General features: G+C 42.2%; 1 protein-coding gene across 1 annotated transcript in view; it reads right to left on the bottom strand.

The window, feature by feature from the left end:
- LOC140714256 (glutamate receptor ionotropic, delta-1-like) overlaps nucleotides 1–21709 on the bottom strand; it is an 870844-nt gene that overhangs the window by 159841 nt on the left and 689294 nt on the right. The window contains exon 5 of the mRNA XM_073025312.1: nucleotides 9940–9993. Within this exon, the coding sequence (XP_072881413.1) occupies nucleotides 9940–9993 (54 nt within the window). The remainder of the gene's footprint in view (nucleotides 1–9939; nucleotides 9994–21709) is intronic.

The following is a 21709-nucleotide window of genomic DNA, read 5'->3' as shown; positions in this document are numbered from 1 at the left end:
GCCATAATACAGACACTTTGGCCCACAAAGTTGTGCCGAACATGTCCCTACCTTAGAAATTACTAGGCTTCCTTATAGCCCCCTATTTTACTAAGCTCCATGTACCTATCTAAAAGTCTCTTAAAAGATCCTATCGTATCCGCCTCCACCACCGTTGCCAGCAGCCCATTCCATGCACTCACCACTCTCTGAGTAAAAAACTTACCCCTGACATCTCCCCTGTACCTACTTCCCAGCACCTTAAACCTGTGTCCTCTTGTGGCAACCATTTCAGCCCTGGGAAAAAGCCTCTGACTATCCACACCAACGATGCCTCTCATCATCTTATACACCTCTATCAGGTCACCTCTCATCCTCCGTCGTTCCAAGGAGAAAGGGCCAAGTACACTCAACTTATTCTCATAAGGCATGCTCCCCAATCCAGGCAACGTCCTTGTAAATCTCCTCTGCACCCTTTCTATAGCTTCCATATCCCTCCTGTAGTGAGGCAACCAGAACTGAGCACAGTAGTCCAAGTGGGGTCTGACCAGGGTCCTATATAGCTGCAATATTACCTCTCGGCTAATAAATTCAAATCCATGATTGATGAAGGCCAATACACCGTATGCCTTCTTAACCACAGAGTCAACCTGCGCAGCTGCTTTGAGTGTCCTATGGATTCGGACCCCAAGATCCCTCTGATCCTCCACACTGCGAAGAGTCTTACCATTAATACTATATTCTGCAATCATATTTGACCTACCAAAATAAACCACTTCACACTCATTTGGGTTGAACTCCATCTGCCACTTCTCAGCCCAGTTTTGCATCCTATCAATGTCCCACTGTAACCTCTGACAGCCCTCCACATTATCCACAAGACCTCCAACCTTTGTGTCATCAGTAAACTTACTAACCCATCCCTCCACTTCCTCATCCAGGTCATTTATAAAAATCACGAAGAGTAAGGGTCCCAGAACAGATCCCTGAGGCACACCACTGGTGACCAACCTACATGCAGAATATGACCTGTCTACAACCACTCCTTGCCTTCTGTGGGCAAGCCAGTTCTGGATCCACAAAGCAAAGTCCCCTTGGATCCCATACCTCTTTACTTTCTGAATAAGCCTTACTTGGGGTACCTTATCAAATGCCTTGCTGAAATCCATATACACTACATCTACGGCTCTTCCTTCATCAATGTGTTTAGTCACATCCTCAAAAAATTCAATCAGGCTCGGAAGACACAACCTGCCCTTGACAAAGCGATGCTGACTACTCTTAATCATATTATACCTCTCCAAATGTTCATAAATCTTGCCTCTCAGGATCTTCTCCATCATCTTACCAACCATTGAGGTAAGACTCACTGGTCTATAATTTCCTGGGCTATCTCTACTCCCTTTCTTGAATAAAGGAACAACATTCGCAACCCTCCAATCCTCTGGAACCTCTCCCATCCCCATTGATGATGCAAAGATGATCGCCAGAGGCTCAGCAATCTCCTCCCTTGCCTCCCACAGTAGCCTGGGGTACATCTCATCCGGTCCTGGCGACTTATCCAACTTGATGCTTTCCAAAAGCTGCAGCACATCCTCTTTCTTAATATCTACCAACTCAAGCTTTTCAGTCTGCTGCAAGTCATCACTACAATCACTAAGATCCTTTTCAATAGTGAATATTGAAGTAAAGTATTCATTAAGTACCTCTGCTATTTCCTCTGGTTTCATACACACTTCCCCACTGTCACACTTGATAGGTTCTATTCTTTCACGTCTTATCCTCTTGCTCTTCACGTACTTGTAGAACGCCCTGGGGTTTTCCTTAATTCTGCTCACCAAGGCTTTCTCATGCCCCTTCTGGCTCTCCTAATTTCCTTCTTATGCTTCTTCCTATTAGCCTTATAATCTTCTAGATTTCTAACATTACCTAGCTCTCTGAACCTTTTGTAAGCTTTTCTTTTCTTCTTGACTAGACTTATTACAGCCTTTGTACACCACGGTTCCTGTATCCTACCGTAACTTCCCTGTCTCATTGGAACATACCTATAGAGAACTCCACACAAATATCCCCTGAATATTTGCCACATTTCTTCCATACTTTTCCCTGAGAACATTGTTTCCAATTTAAGCTTCCAATTTCCTGCCTCATAATTCCCCTTACTCCAATTAAACGCTTTTCTAACTTATCTGTTCCTATCTCTCTCCAATGCTATTGTAAAGGAGATAGAATTATGATCACTATCTCCAAAATGCTCTCCCACTGAGAGAGCTGACACCTGACCAGGTTCATTTCCCAATACCCAATCAAGTACAGCCTCTCCTCTTGTAGGCTTATCTACATACTGTATCAAGAAACCTTCCTGAACACACCTAACAAATTCTACCCCATCTAAACCCCTTGCGCTAGGGAGATGCCAATCGATATTTGGGAAATTTAAATCTCCCATCACGACAACTCTGTTATGTCCTGACGAAGGGTCTCGGCCCGAAATGTTTACTACTCATTTCAACGGATGCTGCTCGACCTGCTGAGTTCATCCAGCTTTTGTACGTGTTGATTTGCCCACAGCACCTGCAGTGTACTTTGTGTTTACTGTTATTATTACACCTTTCCAGGATCTATTTCCCGATCTGCTCCTCGATATCCCTGTTACTATTGGGTGGCCTATAAAAAAACACCCAGGAAAGTTATTGACCCCTTCCTGTTCCTAACCTCCACCCACAGAGACTCGGTAGACAATCCCTCCATGGTGTCCACCTTTTCTACAGCTGTGACACTATCTCTGATCAACAGTGCCATGCCCCCACCTCTTTTGCCTCCCTCCCTGTCATTTCTGAAACATCTAAAACCTGGCACTTGAAGTAACCATTCCTGTCCCTGAGCTATCCAAGTCTCTGTAATGGCCACCACATCATATCTCCAAGTACTGATCCACGCTCTAAGCTCATCTGCTTTGTTCACAACACTCCTTACGTTAAAATAGACACATCTCCAACCTTCAGTCTGAGCTTGTGCCTTCTCTATCACCTGCTTATCCTCCCTCTTGCACTGTCTACAAGCTTTCTCTATTTGTGAACCAACCTCCTCTTCCCCAGTCTCTTCAGTTCGATTCACATCCCCCACAATTCTTGTTTAAACTCTCCCCAGTAGCCTTAGCAAACCTCCCCGCCAAGATTCAAATGCACCTGCTCCAAAAGAGGACCCAGTGATCCAGAAATCTGAATCCCTGCCCCCTGCTTCAATCCCTCAGCCACGCATGTATCCTCCACCTCATCCTATTCCTGTTCTCACTGTCGTGTGGCACAGGCAGTAATCCCGAGATTACTACCTTTGTGGTCCTGCTTCTTAACTTCCTTCCTAACTCCCTGTAGTCTTTTTTCAGGACCGCTTCCCTTTTCCTATCTATGTCATTGGTACCAATATGTACCATGACCTCTGACTGTTCTCCCTCCCAGCTCAGGATATCTTGGACGCGATCCAAAACTTCCCGGATCCTGGCATTTGGGAGCCAAACTACCGTCCAACTTTCTTTCCTGCATCCACAGAATTGCCTGGTCATCTTATAAGACCGTAAGACATAAGAAAAGAGTGAGGCCATTCTGCCTACCGAGTCTGCTCTGCCTTTCAATCACAGCTGATTATTTTCCCCCAACCCCCATTCTCCTACACCCTGACTAATAAGAATCTATCAGCCTCTGCGTTAGATATACCCAATGACTTGGCCACCACAGCTGCCTGTGGCAATGAATTCCACAGATTCACCACCCTCTGCCTGAAGAAATTTCAGTCCAGGGGACCTGTAAATAGACCACTAATCGAGGAACCAGGAACAGTGTCAGGAACTTCTGAATGCCTGTGCTTAACTGGGCTTGTTGCACTTCAGAAACTGCTGACAAACTCCTTCTGCTGTAATGGCGCGCACTTCGCTGTTACTGCACAACGTGGGTCCAGGCACGAGAAGGAGCAAAAAATAGGCAGAGAAAGTAATCTACACGTGACATGGGCCTTTTGGAGTGGGTGACCTGAATTTATGCCCTATTTCATAATTTCACATGGCACAGGCCATTCAGTCCATCAAGTCTATGCTGGCTGTCCAGGCATTCCCTACGTAGGAGTCATGGAGTCACTGAACAGAGAAACGGACACTTCAACCTACCGTGTCCATGCCAACCATCAAGTATGCATTTATACTAACCCCATTTACAAGTACTTGTTCCATGGCCTTTTATGTCTTGGCGATTCAAATACTCATCCAGATATTATTTAAATATGAGAATACCTACCTATACCACCTTCAGTGCATTGCAACCATGCTCTGGAACAATTGCCCCTCAGATTCCTTCCAACCTCATTATTCCTTATCTTAAAATTTGTGTGACTCACATTCCCTTCCATTTCAGGGAAAAGTTTCTCATAAACCACCCTATCTTTGACCCTTATAATTTTATGTACCTGCATCAGGAATAGCACCCCTCCCCACACCATTCTGCTTGATTCTGCTCCAAGCAAATCAAACCCAGCCCTGTTCCCTCCTCATAAGCGAAATGCTTCATCCCAAGCAGCACCCTGGTGAATCTCATCGCACCCTCTCCAGTGAAATTACGTCCTTCCTATAGCGCATTGTGCTCACTCTCCGTTTCGGCGCCGACTCTGCTGGGCACTCACGCAGGCAGACAGCTGAAAGAAGACTATAATCATACACGTGAGGATGCACACGTTCAAGCCAATTATGGTTTCTTTGTAATTGTGTTTAACTCTCTCCCTTTTGTTTCGGTCTTGTCAAGTCTTGATTGAAGCACAGCAATTGCAATGTCCCTGTTCACCTTAGTCCACATTCGGGATAAAAATGAATGATTTAGATAACTCCCGTTAAAGCAGCAGTATTAATTTAGTTTTAGGTTATTGCTTTTGAGCTGCAGTGACAGTGTTAGAGTTAATTTGACAGTTTTTAGCTTGTAGCCCTGTTGGTCTATGGTTCTGATTAAAACACAATGAACAGAGTCTGTGTCTGTGCCTCTTCATCTGTACTCGGACCATCACTGAACTCATGTCAGCACTTGCAACAAGAGTTCAGCAGCTCATAACAGCCAGCCGGAATCAGGTCACAGCCATTTCCACCATCTCTAAAGCGATCCCATCTTTCCCTCGCCCTACCTCCACTGTCTGCTTTCTGCAGGGATTACTCCCTATGCGATTCTCTTGTCCATTCATTCCTCCCCATTGATCTCCCTCCTGGCACTTACCCTTGCAAGCGGAACGAGTGCTACACCTGCCCCTACACCTCCTCCCTCACCACCATCCAGGGCCCTAACCAGTCCTTCCAGGTGAGGTGACACTTCACCTGTGAGTCTGTTGGGGGGGGGGGGGGGGTCATCTACTGCGTTCGGTCTCCCGTTGTGGCCTCCTGTATATCTGTGAGACCTGACGTAGATTGGGAGACTGCTTCACCGAGCACTTACTTTCCATGTGCCAGAAGAAGCGGGGTCTCCCAGAGGCCACCCATTTTAATTCCACCTCCCATTCCCATTCTGATATGTCCATCCATGGCCTCCTCTACTGTTGTGACGAGGCCACACTCCAGTTGGAGGAACAACACCTTATATTCTGTCTGGGAAGCATTCAACCTGGTGGCATGAACATTGATTTCTCGAAATTCCAGTAATGTCCCCCCCCAACCCCCCGCCCTCTCCCTCTCCTTTCAGACTCCCCCTTCTCCAGTCCTGTATCTCTTTCACCAATCAACTTCCCAGCTCTTTACTTCATCCCTCCTCCTCCCGGTTTCACCTATCACCTTACGTTTCTCTCACCTCTGCCCCACCTTTTAAATCTACTCCTTATCAGTTTTCTCCAACCTGCTGAAGGGCGTTGGCCTGAAACGTCGGCTGTACTCTTTTCCAGAGATGCTGCCTGGCCTGCTGAGTTCCTCCAGCATTTTGTGTGTGTTGCTTTGGACTTCCAGCATCTGCAGATCCTCTCGTGCTTGTGATTGGACTGCTCTCGCTGCTGCTGTTCAGAAACTCTCTGCCAGGGCAGACACACTTCCCACACCAGCACCTCCCCCATCCTCCTTTATTACAGTCTCATCAGCCTCAGCCACTAATGCCTCGGTTATGTTGGCTGCTTCCGAACCTGAACCAAGCATTCTACCATCTGTATATCTGTGAGACCTGAGGGAGATTGGGAGATACTCCGATGACCCCAATGGCAGCTAAAGCTTTATTACCCAGTGGGAGCTGACTTTCCAAGCCCAGCCAGGACAGTTCAGTGATGATGCAGATAGGCTGGCTTACATGGTGAATGTCTTAGTCGGACCCCACTCAACCTATTCAACACTCTACAAGAACAAAGTTCTCCTGAAACCCAGAGTTTCCAGCAATTTGTAGTCGAGTTCAAGAGTGTATTTGACCTTTCAGTACATGGTCAGGAGGCTGCCTACCGACTCCTGGACTGCACCAAGGGTCAGTAAAATTTTATGTGGTAAGGTTCCACCCTCTTGTGGTTGAGACGGGATGGAACGAGAGATCATCACTGCTTTCCAGTGTGGGCTGAGCACAGAGATCAAGTCTTGCTGATCCAAGTTCAGTGATGGCCCAAGTGCAGAGGAAGAGACACAGACAAGGACTGCACAGTTCACTGAGTTTTGATAAGGACTGTAAAGAACAAAGAAAATAAATGCTAGGCCAACAGGACTGCTAACTAAAAACTCCCTAACTAACTAAAAACTCATGCCAATACCATGGCATGAAACAGTAACCATGAACTAAATTCATAACGCTCCTTCAACAGGGGAGATCGAAGTCGCTAATCATCTATCCTGCAATGTAGACTAGGGTAAGAAGGGAGCATTGTCATCGCTGTGCTTCAATCAAGGCTTGACAAGACAGAAGCAGAAGGAAGAGAGTTAAATACAATTTCAAGGAAACACTAGCTGGCTGGAATGTGTGTGGTTGTTGTCTTCTTTCAGCTGCCCGCCTGGGAAAGCACCCTAACCATGGCAGTGTCTATGGCTCCCTGACTTACTTCCCTGTAACATATTCTCTGTCACATCCACATTCCTTTACACCTGGATCTTGACTTGACCCATGGACTACAATCTGTAGGGATAGGCAGCAACACCTTTGACACAATTATTCTCTCAACACAGTTGCTCCACAAGGTTTTGTCCTCAGTCCCCTACTCTCTATACACTCACAACTGAATGGCCAGATTCTGCTCTCAGCACATCCACAAGTTTGCAGGTGACATCACTGTAGTGGGATGAGTCTCAAATAATGATGTGTTTGAGCACAGGAAAGAGGCAGAGAACCAAATGCATATTGTCATGGCAACAACCTTTTCCTCAATGTCAGCAAAACAAAAGAGCTGGTCAGTAACTTCAGGAAGGTGGCAGTACACATTGCTCCTATTTGCATCAACAGAGCCTGAGAGGGTTGAAAGTTTCAAGTTGTTAGGAGTGACCATCACCAATTGCATGTCCTGGTCCAACCATGTAGACATCATGGCCAAGAGAACTCACTAGTGCCTTTACTTCCTTAGGAGGCTGAAGTGACCCTCATCAACTTTTAGGATGCACTACAGAAAGCACCCCTTCTGGATACCCCACAACTCAGTTTGCAACTGCTCTGCTTGTGACCGCAAGAAACTGCAAAGAGTTGTGGACGCTACTCAACACATCGTGAAAACCAGCCTCCCATGGTCTCTTTTTGGTGTCTTGGAAAAGCAACCAACATAATCAAAAACCTTACCTACCACTGCTGTTCTCTCTTCTCTATCTGCCTCACCCCCCACCCCCCACTATTGAGCAGAAATTACAAAAGCCTGAAAGCACATATCACTAGGCTCAAGGACTGTGTAATACTGTTGACTAGTCCTCTAGTACAGAAGTATTCTCTTGACCTCATCATCTACCTTGTTATGGCCTTGCACATTATTGTCTGCCTCCACTGCACTTTCCTGTAACTGTAATGCTTTATTTTGCATTCTTTTATTGCTTTCCCTTGTATCCTCTCAACATACTGCTGTAATAAAGTAATATGTCTGGGTGGCATACAAAACAAAGCTTGTCACTATACCCCTGTACTCGTAACAAAAATAAATCAATTTATCAATTTACCAATATCCAATTGTACTGCAAACTACTTCTAACAGGGAAACTTACAGTGCCCAATTAATCTACCAGCGCACCTTGGGATGTGAGAGGAAACTGAGGCACTAGGGAAACGCACACGCTCACATGTAGACATGACAATGACAGCACCCTAGGTTCAGTTCAAACCCGGATCACTGGAGCTAAGCAGCAATTTTACATGCTGCACCACAGCACTATGGTTAGATATGGTGTTGGACTCAGACAGTCTTCAGTGCTTTGTTGTTTAGACATCCAGATAAGCAAATCATTTTTCCTATCATCAAACCAGTGAATTTAATATAACTAATACAAAAAGAGAAGGAACTATATATTCAATGCAAAGATCGATGTTTGAAAATAAAGCTCTTCTAATATATGATTCCTCAAATTATAATTATACTCAGACCTGATTGGAACTCAGATTTTCTGCAGAACTGTTTATAATAGAGGGGGAGGTAAATATTCTGCTTCTGTGAATAGATATTGCAATCAGACAATGTTCATTAATGCAACTTAACACTTGCACATTTGATGCTCTTGAAATCAAACCACTTAAAAGGAATAATAAAATTGCATTGTGGATCATTATTTTTGCCTCTGAAAAGAAAAAAAAATAATGCATCTGTTGAATTATTCCATTTGGTCTATTTATTATTTGTTTTGTACTTAGAATTTCTCAGTCCCTCATCCCTTCAATTAGTCTGGTAATTAGTCCTGTAATTTCACCCATGCAACGGTTGGCACACCACCAGTCGGATGTCACTAGGTGTCACCAGCATATGTGATAAATACCAAATCACAGTTTGAAATAATGAACAAGAACCATGTACAGAACACGGTTACTGCATCGTCTCTACAGTTTAAACAGCACTATGAATTTTTAGTGATGAATATTTAAAGAGCTCTGCAAAAAAATCCCGAGCTTTTTCTTTTAATGAACGTTTTAGTCCATTTGTTTACAATGGATAAAAAAGCCATTAAAATGGCAGAAGGAGCCGTTCATCCAAATGCATGGCCACACTCCCAGTAATACTGGATTCCTCAGTATTGGGCCTTGGCTTCTCAGCTGCAGCTCCAAAACTAGGGAGAGCATTACACTGAGTTGCAGCATTGCGGTTTGACAAATTCTCTCTGAAAGATGTTAACTTGATAATATATAACAAATAACTAACTGTATCAGGCACAGGGGACATGGGTTCAGATATGGTCAAACTGTCTGAGCGAAGACACAAGGGAATTTGAAAGCCTGGGTGTATAGGAATGAAAATGCTCGAAATCTGAAACAACATCTGAAAATATTGCCAGCATTTAGCAGGTCAGGCAGTATCTGAGAAGATTTAAACAGAAATAGGGTGAAGATAATGTTTCAACCAAAGGTCTTTGAACTTAAAACAGTTTTTCCACAGTTGTTCCCTAACATGTTGAGTGTTTCCATTTTTTTTTGTTTCTGGTTTCTATTTGCCCTAGCCCATGAATTATCTAAGGCAAGTGCCCTTAGTATCTCTAAATTGGCAGCCGGTTCCTGTGGACATTCACTTTTCAGTCTATCCCATGTTCCATACAGCTTAAAGGTTTGGCAAAAGTATCTGTCTTCCTAGTGCAGTGAACATACCATCCATGAGTTTGTAAGGCAATGTTCCTAACCACTAGACAGTTTCAATAAATGTACCGGAAGTCCTCAAGGGGAAAAAAACACTGATTTCAATTCCTGCCCCTTCTGTTGAAGAGGCAGAAGTCATATGCCATAACATGCACCATCAGCTGTGTGTGAGCTTACAGACTATAAAGCCCTGATGTTCTAGAACTGAAAACTGTGGCATTGACCTTACCTCATTTACAAAGACCCAGTGGCTGTCCTTTGAGGCCAAGTTTGTTTCCACTGCCTGAAAAAAAAACACAGGAAGCAGAATGTTATAAATAAAGCGGATGGTTATAGGTTTGCAAGAGTTAGAAACCACCAAAGATTGTGTAAACATTTAAAGTATTTCTAAAATAACTAAAGATCTTGAGAATCACTTCACGTTTTTTATTGTCCTGCTGATAAATAATATTTAGTGTGTAATTGTTTACTTTTAAAGAAGTTATTTTCTACTTCCTTCTGTTCTGGTTGATGTTAGCATGAAATCAATTATTGCCTATGCCATTTTTCCCTACCACATAACCACATCACAACCAAACTGTCTTAAGACTATTTTGGGCGGGTACTCAGGATGTGCACGGCACAACTGGCAGGTGTGTTTGCAGACATTTTTTGGTCTCTTCCTCTCCCAGTTTAGAGTGCTCCCCCCCCCCCCCCCCCGCTTTAAAACATCTCCCATTGTCCCTGTAACTAAAAAGACCAATGTAATATGTCTGACCGACTGGCAACCTGTCGCTGTCACCTCAATAAAAAGCAAATGTTTTGAGAGGCTGGTTAAGGACCACATCTCCAGCATGCTACCACCTGCATTGGACCCTCTGCAACTTGCCTGCCGACACAACCGATCGACAGATGACGCAATAGTCACAGCTCTACACGCTGTCCTTACACACCTGGAGCAGAGAGATGCTTATGTGAGAAAGCTGTTCTTGGACTACAGTTCAGCATTCAACACCATAATTTCATCCAGGCTCGATAAGAAGATCAGAGACCTCGGTCTTCACCCTGCATTACGCAGCTGGATCCTGCACTTCCTGTCAGATTCCCTCACTGCCCCTCAGCACAGGTGACCCTCAGGGCTGTGTCCTAAACCCCCTCCTTTATTCTATATACCCATGACTGTGTCGTCACCCACAGCTCCAATCTGCTAATTAAATTTGCTGACGATACTACCTTGATTGGCCCAAACTCAAATAACAATGAGGCAGCCTACAGAGAAGAAGTCAGCACCCTGACACAGTGGTGTCAAGAAAACAAACTCTCGCTCAATGTTGCAAAAACAAAGGGGCTGGTTGTGGACTACAGGAGGATGGAGACAGGCTAACCCCTATTGACATCAATGGATCTGGGGTTGAGAGGGTGAACAGCTTTAAGTTCCTTGGTATAAACATCACCAAGGACCTCACTTGGTCTGTACATACCAGCTGTGTAGTCAAAAAGAGCACAACAGTGCCTCTTTTACCTCAGGTGGTTGAAGAAGTTTGGCCTGAGTCCTCAGATCCTAAGGACTCTCTACAGGGGGACAATGGAGAGCATCCTAACTAGCTGTATCACTGCCTGGTATGGGAACTGTACTTCCCTCAATCGCAGGACAGCCCAGCACATCTGCAGATGTGAACTTCCCACTATTCAGAACATTTATGGTGACAGATGCATAAAAAGGGCCTGAAGGATCACTGGGAACCCAAGTCACCCCAACCACAAACAGTTCCAGCTGCTACCATCTGGGAAATGGTACTGCAACATTAAAGCCAGGACCAACGGGAGCAGCTTCTTTCAGGAGGCCATCAGACTGATTAATTCACATTGACACAATTGTATTTCTAGGCTATATTGACTGTTCTGTTGTAAATCTTATAATACATACTATTTAATATAAAGTACTATAATTTGCACATTGCACATTCAGATGGAGATGTAGCTAAAATTTTTACTCCTCATGCAGGTGAAGGATGTAAGAAGTAACGCCAATTCAATTAATGAACCCCTAATACAATAGATGGACACTTGACCTCACAATGTACTTTGTTATAACCTTGCACCTTCTTGTCTACCTGTATTGCACTTCCTGCATTTTGTTATAGTTTCACCTTGCACTATCTCAAAGCGCTGTCTGATGAATTGATCTGTGTGAACCTTTTCACTGTACCTCAGTATATGTAAGAATAACGTGTTGATTCCAATTCCACCTTATCCTCCACTTTCACTGCACTTTCTCTGTAACTGTCACACTTCATTCTGCATTCTATTCCTGCCTTAGTACCAACTCAATCCACTGTTGCAATTAAATGATCTGTATGAAGACAAATTTTTTACTGTATTAGATGTGGCAATAATAAACCAATTTACCAAGCTCACCAGTTGCTCAGATTTAGTTTGCTAGTTTTCTTCTCCCGATTTTCATGATATTTTGAGGAACTAACATCATGAGTTCTGGCTTCCTACCAGGACTATCCATTACCAGTTGTGAGCTCATCTGTTTCATGTGTCGTATCCAGACAAAGCCCGCTGAAGACCTGTCAGGCTGAATTGTCTTTTTGTGGGTTTGCTGAGTGAAGAATGATGAGTGAGGACTTGAGAACACCCTGTGCTTCTTTAATGACACAAGAGACTACAGATACTGGAGTCAGGGACAGAAAAAAAAAGCTCCTGGAGGAACTCTGTGGGTCAAGGGAAAGGCATAGTCAATGCTTCAGGTCAAAACCTATGGACTATACATGTCAACTTTGCTCTTGAGAAAAAGGAACCAAAAACAAGAGGGCATAGCTTTAAGGTCAGAGGAGAAAAATTTAAAAGGGACTTGAGGGACAACTTTACACAGAGAGTGACGTGTATGTCCGCATGTACGTTCAATGTTTTCAGAGAAAATAGTTGAGGTGGGCACAATAATGACATCTAAAATACATTTGGATAAATATATGGATACAAAAGGTTTAGAGGTGTAGGGACCAAATGTGAGCAAATAGGACTAGTTTAGGTGGGCACCTTAGACAGCATGGACAAGTTGGGCTGAAGTGCCTACCTCCATGCTGCATTACTCTATGACTCTAGACTAGGAGATGAAGAGTCTCAACACAAAATATTGACCATCCATTTCCCTCCTCAGACGCTTGCTGGCCCACTGAGTTAATCCAGCAGCTCCCTTTTTGCTACTTTTCTTTCATGTTCCTTAGATATAACTTATAAATGGTCCATAAAAAGCAGCATCTTTAATGGGACACCCCTCCATCAGTTCTACCCCTCCACTAATGCAAGCTGCTGAGCACCCTAGCTCCAACTACACCACCCTCTTTCACTGGCCCTCTGACAGTGCAATGATCCTTTGGCACTGCTTCTCCAACAGTATGGGCTCCCTCAATTCTGCTGCTGGCATTTGGAATGGACAGAACTTCTTCAGTTTTGTGAAATCTATAAAGTGAGTCGGATTGGGCATGCAAGAGTGAATAGGTTACAGGGAAATAAGCAGGGCAATAATATTCCTCTAAGAGCCAGCATATATTCATTGGCCAAATGCCTTCTTTCTATATCTTAAGAAAATATGAGAATTGAAAGATTCAGCTTTATGGCTCAGAGACAAAATCACAAAGAAGATTATACATGCAATAGTTTATTTTCTCTGGAAAAGTTCGTTTAAAAGTTGACGCATTTCAACATGGAATTCCAAATCTCTTGGAGAATCCATGCTGTATCTACAAAATAAATCAAATATTCCATTGTAGTCCAACTGTTCTTTTTTAGCTAAATATTCAATTGTTCATAACTGGGATTAGTTGTTTCCTTTAATGGGCCCTGACAACTCAGTCAAAGCAGGTGAATTTCTGTGGGAGGGAGGTACAATCAGCGCTGCATCTAACTTAGATCTATTGCATCTACCCTCTCAGAGGCTGTATATAACCTGTTGCTCACCTCAGGGAGAGAAGAAAATTGATTAGCAGATCTTAATGTGGGATACTTACTGGCTGAGACAGTAGAAATTATATAGAAATGAAATGAATTCAATTTATTGGAAATGATAAGGAAAGTAGTTTGTCTTTGTCTTCTTGGAAGAAGGCATAGAAAAAAATCAAAGTAAAGGGCAATAGGAACTCAGGAAATCAGAATCAGTAAAAAAAATTGATATGGAGAAATAAATGGACTGAAAGGCAACATCTCAGGTTTAAAAAGGAGTGGCTATGGAGTTAGAGGACTCCATTGGTCACCAACTTCTGAAAGACCATAGATTCTAGAACTGCTCTGAAGAATTGAAAGGGAGCAAATGTAACCCCACTATTTAAGGAATGGATTAGAGAGAAAACAGAGATCAGTGGCAGGAAAAACACTGCAATGTCTTACTGAGGACTTGGTAATGGGGCACATGAAATAATATCAAGTTTGGGCAAAGTCAGCCTGGACCTTTGGTGGATGGACATACCTGTTGGAAATAATTTAAGGTTTTAATTGGCAGAACTGGAATGCATGGTACTCAAGGCAAGATACTGGCGTGAATTGAAGATTGATAATGGACGGACACGCTTGGAATAACTAGCCATTTGCAGGTGACAAGGCCGTGACCAGTGGCCTAGCACAGCAAATGATGATTTCAATGATATGAATGAGGAGGTCAAATGTAATACATCTAATTTTTTCTAATGGAACAAACTAAGGCTACAGAATGTGTTGTCAGGAGGGTACAGAGAGGCTTCAGGATGATATAGAGACGCCAAGTGAATGGCAAAGACATAGCAGATGGAATATTGTATGGAAATATGATTGAGATCAACCACTTTGAAGAGTAAGAAGAGTATAAAGGCATTTTAAATGAAGACTTTGAATTATGTTAGTGCTCAGAGAGACTTTGGTGTCCTAATGAATGAAATGTTGAAATTTAACAAGCAGAATCTGTAAGTAATTAAGAAAGCAGATGCCACATTGGCCTTTATTGCAAAGCAACTTTAAATACAAAATGGAGACTTCTTTCTCCAATTATATCCTGTGAAAATGCACCTATAATATAGTGAACTCATCTGACCTCCCTACTAAGGAAAGATATACTTGCAAGTGTAAGGTTCAACAGATTGACGACAGAGATGGTGGGTTCAGTGTATAAACAAAATTTAAGAAGAATGGGTCTGTACATTTTCAGTTTAGAAGAATAAAAATTAGAGACATGCAAAGCTCTAACAGGATAAATGCAGAGATAATGTTCCTTTTGCCTGTGGTGTTTAGAACCAAGGATTAAGATCTCAAAATATATCATTTGGCCATTCTGGACAAAGATAAAATAGACTTATTCAGCCAGAGGATGGTGAAGCTTTAAAATTCTCAACCCAAGTGGAGGTTTGAGTACATTCATGACAGAGTTCGACAGATTTTTTAGAATTAGTTGTGTCAGCAAGTGTGAGGAAATTAGTGGTATTTAGTAAAAGATCACGCATGATCTGATAGGCTGGCAGAGCAGTCATGAGAGGTGAATTGCCTACTCCTGTTTCTCTTTGTTATGTTACATACCTGCACTCTCTTAGTGATACGTGCGACTCAGAACCACAGCGAAGGGTTCTTTGCCGATGGGAGAGAGAGGGGCTGTGTTGGGTGAGGAAACTCCTCAATTATTGTAGGAGAATACCATATCAGACAGCCACATGAGTGGCAACAGTGCTACTGATGTGTAGCAATGTAATAAAACAGAATGGAAAGCATTGACTAGGATGTTCAGAATGAAAATTCATTGCACAGTTTATTCTTGTAAATATTTTTACTACAAATAAAGATTATCTTGATTCTATTAAAAAAGCTGTGACTCAGAAGTTAGGAATGGGGATGATGAAAAGATAATAAAAAAGGAAACAGTTTTCAAGCATTGTACTTCTATAGATTTAAAAATTTTATACGAATCTGCTAATAAAAAGTATCAGCACAATAATTAATGCAGTATATTTATTACACACTTGATTACATTGAATTTCTTCAATCTGAAAGCATTAAAGTTTTATATAAAGAAAAATAATGTGCTCCCAAATGACTAAGTAACTCATTATCTTTTTAATACTGTCTATTATACAGATAATGCCTTTATATTCAGAACGTCATAAACCTTGGGATCAGTTCCTGTTTCTGTGCCTGACCACTCACTGTCTTTATGCTGATCAGAATTTTGGCTGTTTATTCTACACTTGGACCAGTTCTATTCTGCCACTATTTGAAAATCTGAGTTACGGTACCCTTTGCCATCAGCCTCAACCTTTTGCTCATTTACCTCCTGCTGTACCCAGCTGTCCATTTTAATTCTCGGATCTGCTCCAATGTATTTAGGTCACTTATGCTTTCCACCAAATCTATTGGCTGAGTTTATAAATCTCAGATTCTGTATTGGCAGGACCATTAGCAGCCAAACCTTCTACACGCTTTAAAAGGAGCAAATCAAGTCATATCATGGGGAAACATACAAAAGTTCAAAGTTCAATGTAAATTTATTCTCAAAGTACATATATGTCACTATGTACAACCCAAAGATTCATTTTCTTGCAGGCATTTACAGTAGAATGAAGAAATACGGTATAATCAATGAAAAACTACTCACAAAGATTGGCAAGCAACATATGAGCAAAAGAAGGCAATCTGTGCAAATACAATAAATAAACAATACTGAAAACATGAGTCGTGGAGTTCTTGAAACTGAGTCCACAGCTTGAGCAATCAGTCCAATGTTGAGATCAGTAACGTTATCCGCACTGGCTCAGGATAACTGTTCCTGGTGGTGTGGGATCCAAGGCATTTGTATCATCACTTCACTTTTCACAGCTGACCAGCCAACTTACAGCACTTTCATTTAACACAATCATTGCAAAAGTTTGCACAGCGGTCAACGCAGAGCCTGACGTTTCCAGCAACTGAAGCGGCCTTTGAAATGTACTTAACGCACCCACTCACCACTGTGGGCTCATTGCCAAGATACCTATTGCCCTTTATATACATTAACAAAGAGGATCTTAATGCCGGAGGTACGAATCATACCTCCAACAATGACACGAAAGTAGGTGATGTCGCTGATGGCAAGGATGACCCAAGGTCATAGTTGGTAAGATGGGGAGAGCAATGGAACATGGAATTTAATTATAATTAATGCGAGGTGATGCACTTTTGGAGAAACCACAAAGGCTTGATCTGCACATTGAACAAAAATGAAAGATTTGCTTTATTTGTCACATGTACATACAGTACATCGAAACGTTTGCATCAGTGACCAACACATTTGGTAGATGTACCCGCAAGTTTCACCATGCTTCTGATGCCAAAATGCCCACAACTTACTAACCCTAGCCATTACATCTTCAGAATGTAAGAGGTAACTAGCACACCTAGAAGAAACGCACGCAGTCACAGTGAGAACGTACAAATTCCTTACAGACAGTGGCAGAATTGAACCCAGGTCAATGGTGCTGTAAGAGCAGAATGCTAACTGCTATGCCCAAGGCCCAAAGTATTACAAGTAGTACTTGGACAACTGTAGGACCCAAAGGGGTACGGGGCAACAGCTGGTTGCACAGGTAGATAAGGAAGTGAAGAGGGTAAATGAGATGCTATCCTTCAATATCTGAGGAGCAGGATATAGGAGTAGGGATGTTGTAGTAAGTCCTTTAATATAGTCCTTAGGCCACAGGCAGTTCTGGTTGCCACACTACAGGAAGGTTGTGTTTGCATTGGAGGACCTGTGAAGGTGATACACCAGGAGGATGGAAGCCCTCCATCATTTTGGCAACTTCTGATACACTTATCTTCACCAGGATGTTGTATGTGATGAAGCAATTTGGTATGAGGGGAAATTAGATAGGGTTGAAATGGAAGAGATCAAGGAGGGAAATCTGATTGATGGACTCAAAATTATGAGGGATTGGAAGTGAATACTCTCACAACATTGGAGTTGCCAAGGCATAGTGGGCTACAGACCTAAGGCTGAAAGATGAGATACGTGTAGTTGGACAATTGATGGCCAACATGAACATAGTGGGCCGAGAGCCATTTTCCGCACTGTATGATGCCCTAGTGGATGTGCCTTGAAGTTATAATAAGGAGCGCCACATTTCTGGGCACTGCATAAACTATATGCAAAGACAATAAAACATAATGTAATTTGTGTGTTTCCTGTGAGTTGCCTAGCTTGCAGTATTTATTCTAGGAGCATCCAACAAGCTCATGTGTGAGCGGCATGGACATGCACTCTGATGCCCAATATTTATCTCACAGAGGCAGAGCTTTACAGTGCTTTTGCAGCCTACATCAATGTAACCTAAGGAGTCAGGCTTTGGGCGTCCACAGCAGATAGGTAACGATAGGTTATACATGGCTCTTTGTGCTTTCCCATCATCAACCACCCACTCCAACATCCTTCCTCCCTGACCACATCAATCCGATAGTAATGCTAACTCTCCTAAGCTCATGAATCTTGTCCAACGACCTCTCCTCACAGATGACCTGACCAGATTTCAATCTGCCAAACGGGTCCCTCCAATTATCAAAGTCCCCCCATCCCATCCCAGAATCTTTGGTAATAAAGACCTTGCCCTCCCCTAACCACATTCCCCACCATCTTTGCTGTCAACTCCTGACTCTTACTCCTCCACTTAATAATGTAACTGCCTCCCTGGCCTGACCTTTAACGTCTACCCCAGGTCTCTCTTTCCTGTAATCCTTCAAAATTATCTGCCATACTACTCCCCATACAAACAGGCTTCATGCAAGTAAAGGCTTTCCCCAGTACAAGACCTGCCATTTAGTAACACAAAAGAAATGTTCACTCTGTGGAAAGGACATTCGTCGTTCTGGTCAAAACATCAGACACCTGCCCTTTCCAAAAACAACTGTAACACTCTAACATCTACCATTCGATGAAAGTGAGTATCAGTGCATCTTTGTGCAATAATTTCAGGCAAAAAAAAAATTTTCAAAATAAACTGCACTCTATTTCTCAAAGGGTTACATGACAAAAGAGAAGAAATGGAAATCAAACCAGAACAAGTCCACATACTGAACAGGGGCCATATCTAATCGAAAGCTCCTTTAGTCCTGACTTCAAAAAATGGGAAAATATTAAAGCAAAGCACATCAAAGAACACACTGCTCTTCAGATTAATTCCTTATTTTCCTTAATGGAATGCTAAGTGTAATCTAACTGTCCTTTCTATAAAGTAATAAAGCTTGATGAAAGAGAATGCCCCTGGGTTCTCAGCATGTTTATCCACAGATATTAACAAGGTGTATGTCTGATCTACCTGAACTGTGGAAGTAAGTTGGTAATAACACTAACCTTTGACTAGTCACATTCATAGATGGGAACCCAAGCAAAGATATATGAGCTTCACTGAAAATGAATGGGATTTGAAATTCTTTCACTGACTTTCATTCTCATTGTACTTTGGTACCTCCAGGTAGAAAAACAAATGTTTGCTATTTGTATCTGGATATCAAGAACAATAAAAAGTAACATGTAAGACCCAGAAGTGTAACTATTGGGGGGAAATCTTTTACAGTTCTTCCTTTTTCCTTATTCCAATTCTACAACATCTACAAATGCATTCCTTTCATTATCCACATTTTTAGACATGATCATGCTTCTCATACCAATGTCGTATGTTTCCTTGAATGGACAGAGGGAGACTGGGAGAATAACTGAATATCTCGTCAGTGATTCCATTGTTCTGCGTTGTCAGTGCTTTTGTTTATCTGTAAGACCGCCATGCCTTTTGACTGAGGTGCTTGGGTTCAATTACACCATTCTAGGTTGTGTAGGAACTCCTGATTCTCAATTGTGAGAAGGTGCAGGACCTCAAGGCAAACTGTGAAAGTCAGCTTGATAAATCCAGTAGTTAATGGGTTGGACAATCAAGCCTAAGAAAATCTATGTGAGTCCTACTCCACAGCACCTGACTGACTCTTAAAGCCTTTCGAAGAGGCTGCAAAAGTAATTGCAGTACAGAAAAGTTAGGATGGGTAATTAATGCAGCCTTATTCACAACCTGAGAACAATCATAAAACTGACTGAAAGTCTTGAATGACATCTTTTACATCTTTAAATGTACAAAAGACAATTTTATTTTTATTGAGATACAGCATGCAATATGTCATCTTCTGCCCTTTAAGACACGCCGCCCAACAATCATTGATTTAATCCCCGACCGATCATGGAAAAACTTACAATGACCAATAACCTACCAACCGGTACTTCATTGGGCTGCAGAAGGAAACTGGAGTACCCGGAGGAAACCCACATGGTCTCAGGGAGAACATAAAAGCTTCTTCCAGGCAGTGGCAGGAATTAACCCTGGGTTGCCTGTACTGTAAAGTGTTGTGCTAACCACTACACTACTGTGCCACCCCAAATTTCTCTATCTATCTCGCTCTGTCTTGGTCTCGCAAGTTGCTTGTATCTAGAGAAACTGCAATAAAGGATCCATCTTCCATGAGGGTGTTTACCCTTAAATGCATGTTGATAAATGAGAAATATTTAATTCGCCGACACAGTTCAGCCTCATTCAATGTATTTTTTAATGTAAGGCTGGGATTGAAGTCTTGTCAAGATATCTGACTACAGAGTGAGGAAAATTTACTTAGAGAGTGAAATTGCCTGACAAGAAAGATCTAAAGCCGAGCCATGTTCAAAGCTGCCAGGAAGAAAATTTGGCAATGTCTGAAGAATCTCAAATAGAAATTTGCCTCCAAACAATATTTCCGATTGTGTATTAGGAGTTTTTGGAAGACATCCTTCCAGACATTCCTTAACCTCTATCGAAGCAAGATATTTGATTTGAAAATCTAAAAAGAAGAAATGCTGGAATTCTGAAAAGAAAATCAGGAATTTCTGGAATCACTCAGCAGATCAGGCTGCATCAATGGAAGGAGAAACAAAGTTAATGTTTCAGGTTGAAGATCTTGCAACCTGAATCAGTAACTCTTTTTCTTTCCATGGTTTCTGCCTGATCTGCTGAGTGTTTCCAGCAAATACTGTTTACTTTTCATATTTGAACCAGAGGCAGCAGTTTTGCATTTCTCTCAGTTGTCTAAGTCTTCTATTCTAAAGGTGCCTTGTTTGTGTTTGATGATAGTCTAAGAGAAATGCATTCAAATAATGCAACTCCACATACGAGGGGTGATTGATAAGTTTGTGGCCTACGGTGGAAGGAGTCAATTTTAGATTATGCGGAAAGTTTGAAGTTAATAACTCATCTCCTTCTACCTTAGGTCATGAACTTATCAAACACCCCTGATGAGTTATTAACTTCAAACTTCCTGCATAATCATTCAAAGAGTTGAACTGCATGTGCATGTAATGACAGCTGTGTAACTCATCTCCTTCTACCTTAGACCACAAACTTATCAATCACCCCTGCTGTGGATACTTTCTGGAGGTCCAAGATCCGTATGCTCCATGACCGCTGAACTAAATGTGTAAATGTAGGAGGGGACTACGTTGAAAGTAAATGTGCTAGGTTTTCTAAAATTGACTCCTTCTACCTCAGGCCACGAACTTATCAATCACCCCTCGTACAGTAGGAAAAGCTCTGTTTATAATATTGAGCATCACTTTATCAGTGCATGGACCACTATAGTCATTTACCAGAAACCATTGCTGATAACTGACGACTGAGATGGAGAAGCATGCTCAGGCTATTTTCTGCCGCAGCGTCATAAGCAAGCCTTGGAGTGCTGCACCGAGCCAACTCTAGTGTAATTTTTGTACTTGGCTCTAACTCAAACCATTTTTAACATGCAGCAAATGATGTTGAGGTGTAGAAACCTTTCCAGATAAATCAAACAAATCCCATGAACAAGACGAGGAGGAATTATTTCATAGACTGAGTCATTTTAATCTAAAATGCATTGCTCGAAAAGGTGGCAGAATTAAATGTAATAGGACTTTTCAAAAGGGAATAGAATTAATACTTGGAGAGTGAAAACCTTTCATGGTTCTCATCAGATGCGTGGGGAAG

Source organism: Hemitrygon akajei, chromosome 21, assembly GCF_048418815.1.
Source record: "Hemitrygon akajei chromosome 21, sHemAka1.3, whole genome shotgun sequence".
NCBI classification, from domain to species: domain Eukaryota; kingdom Metazoa; phylum Chordata; class Chondrichthyes; order Myliobatiformes; family Dasyatidae; genus Hemitrygon; species Hemitrygon akajei.
This window is presented reverse-complemented; position numbering and strand designations above follow the sequence as displayed.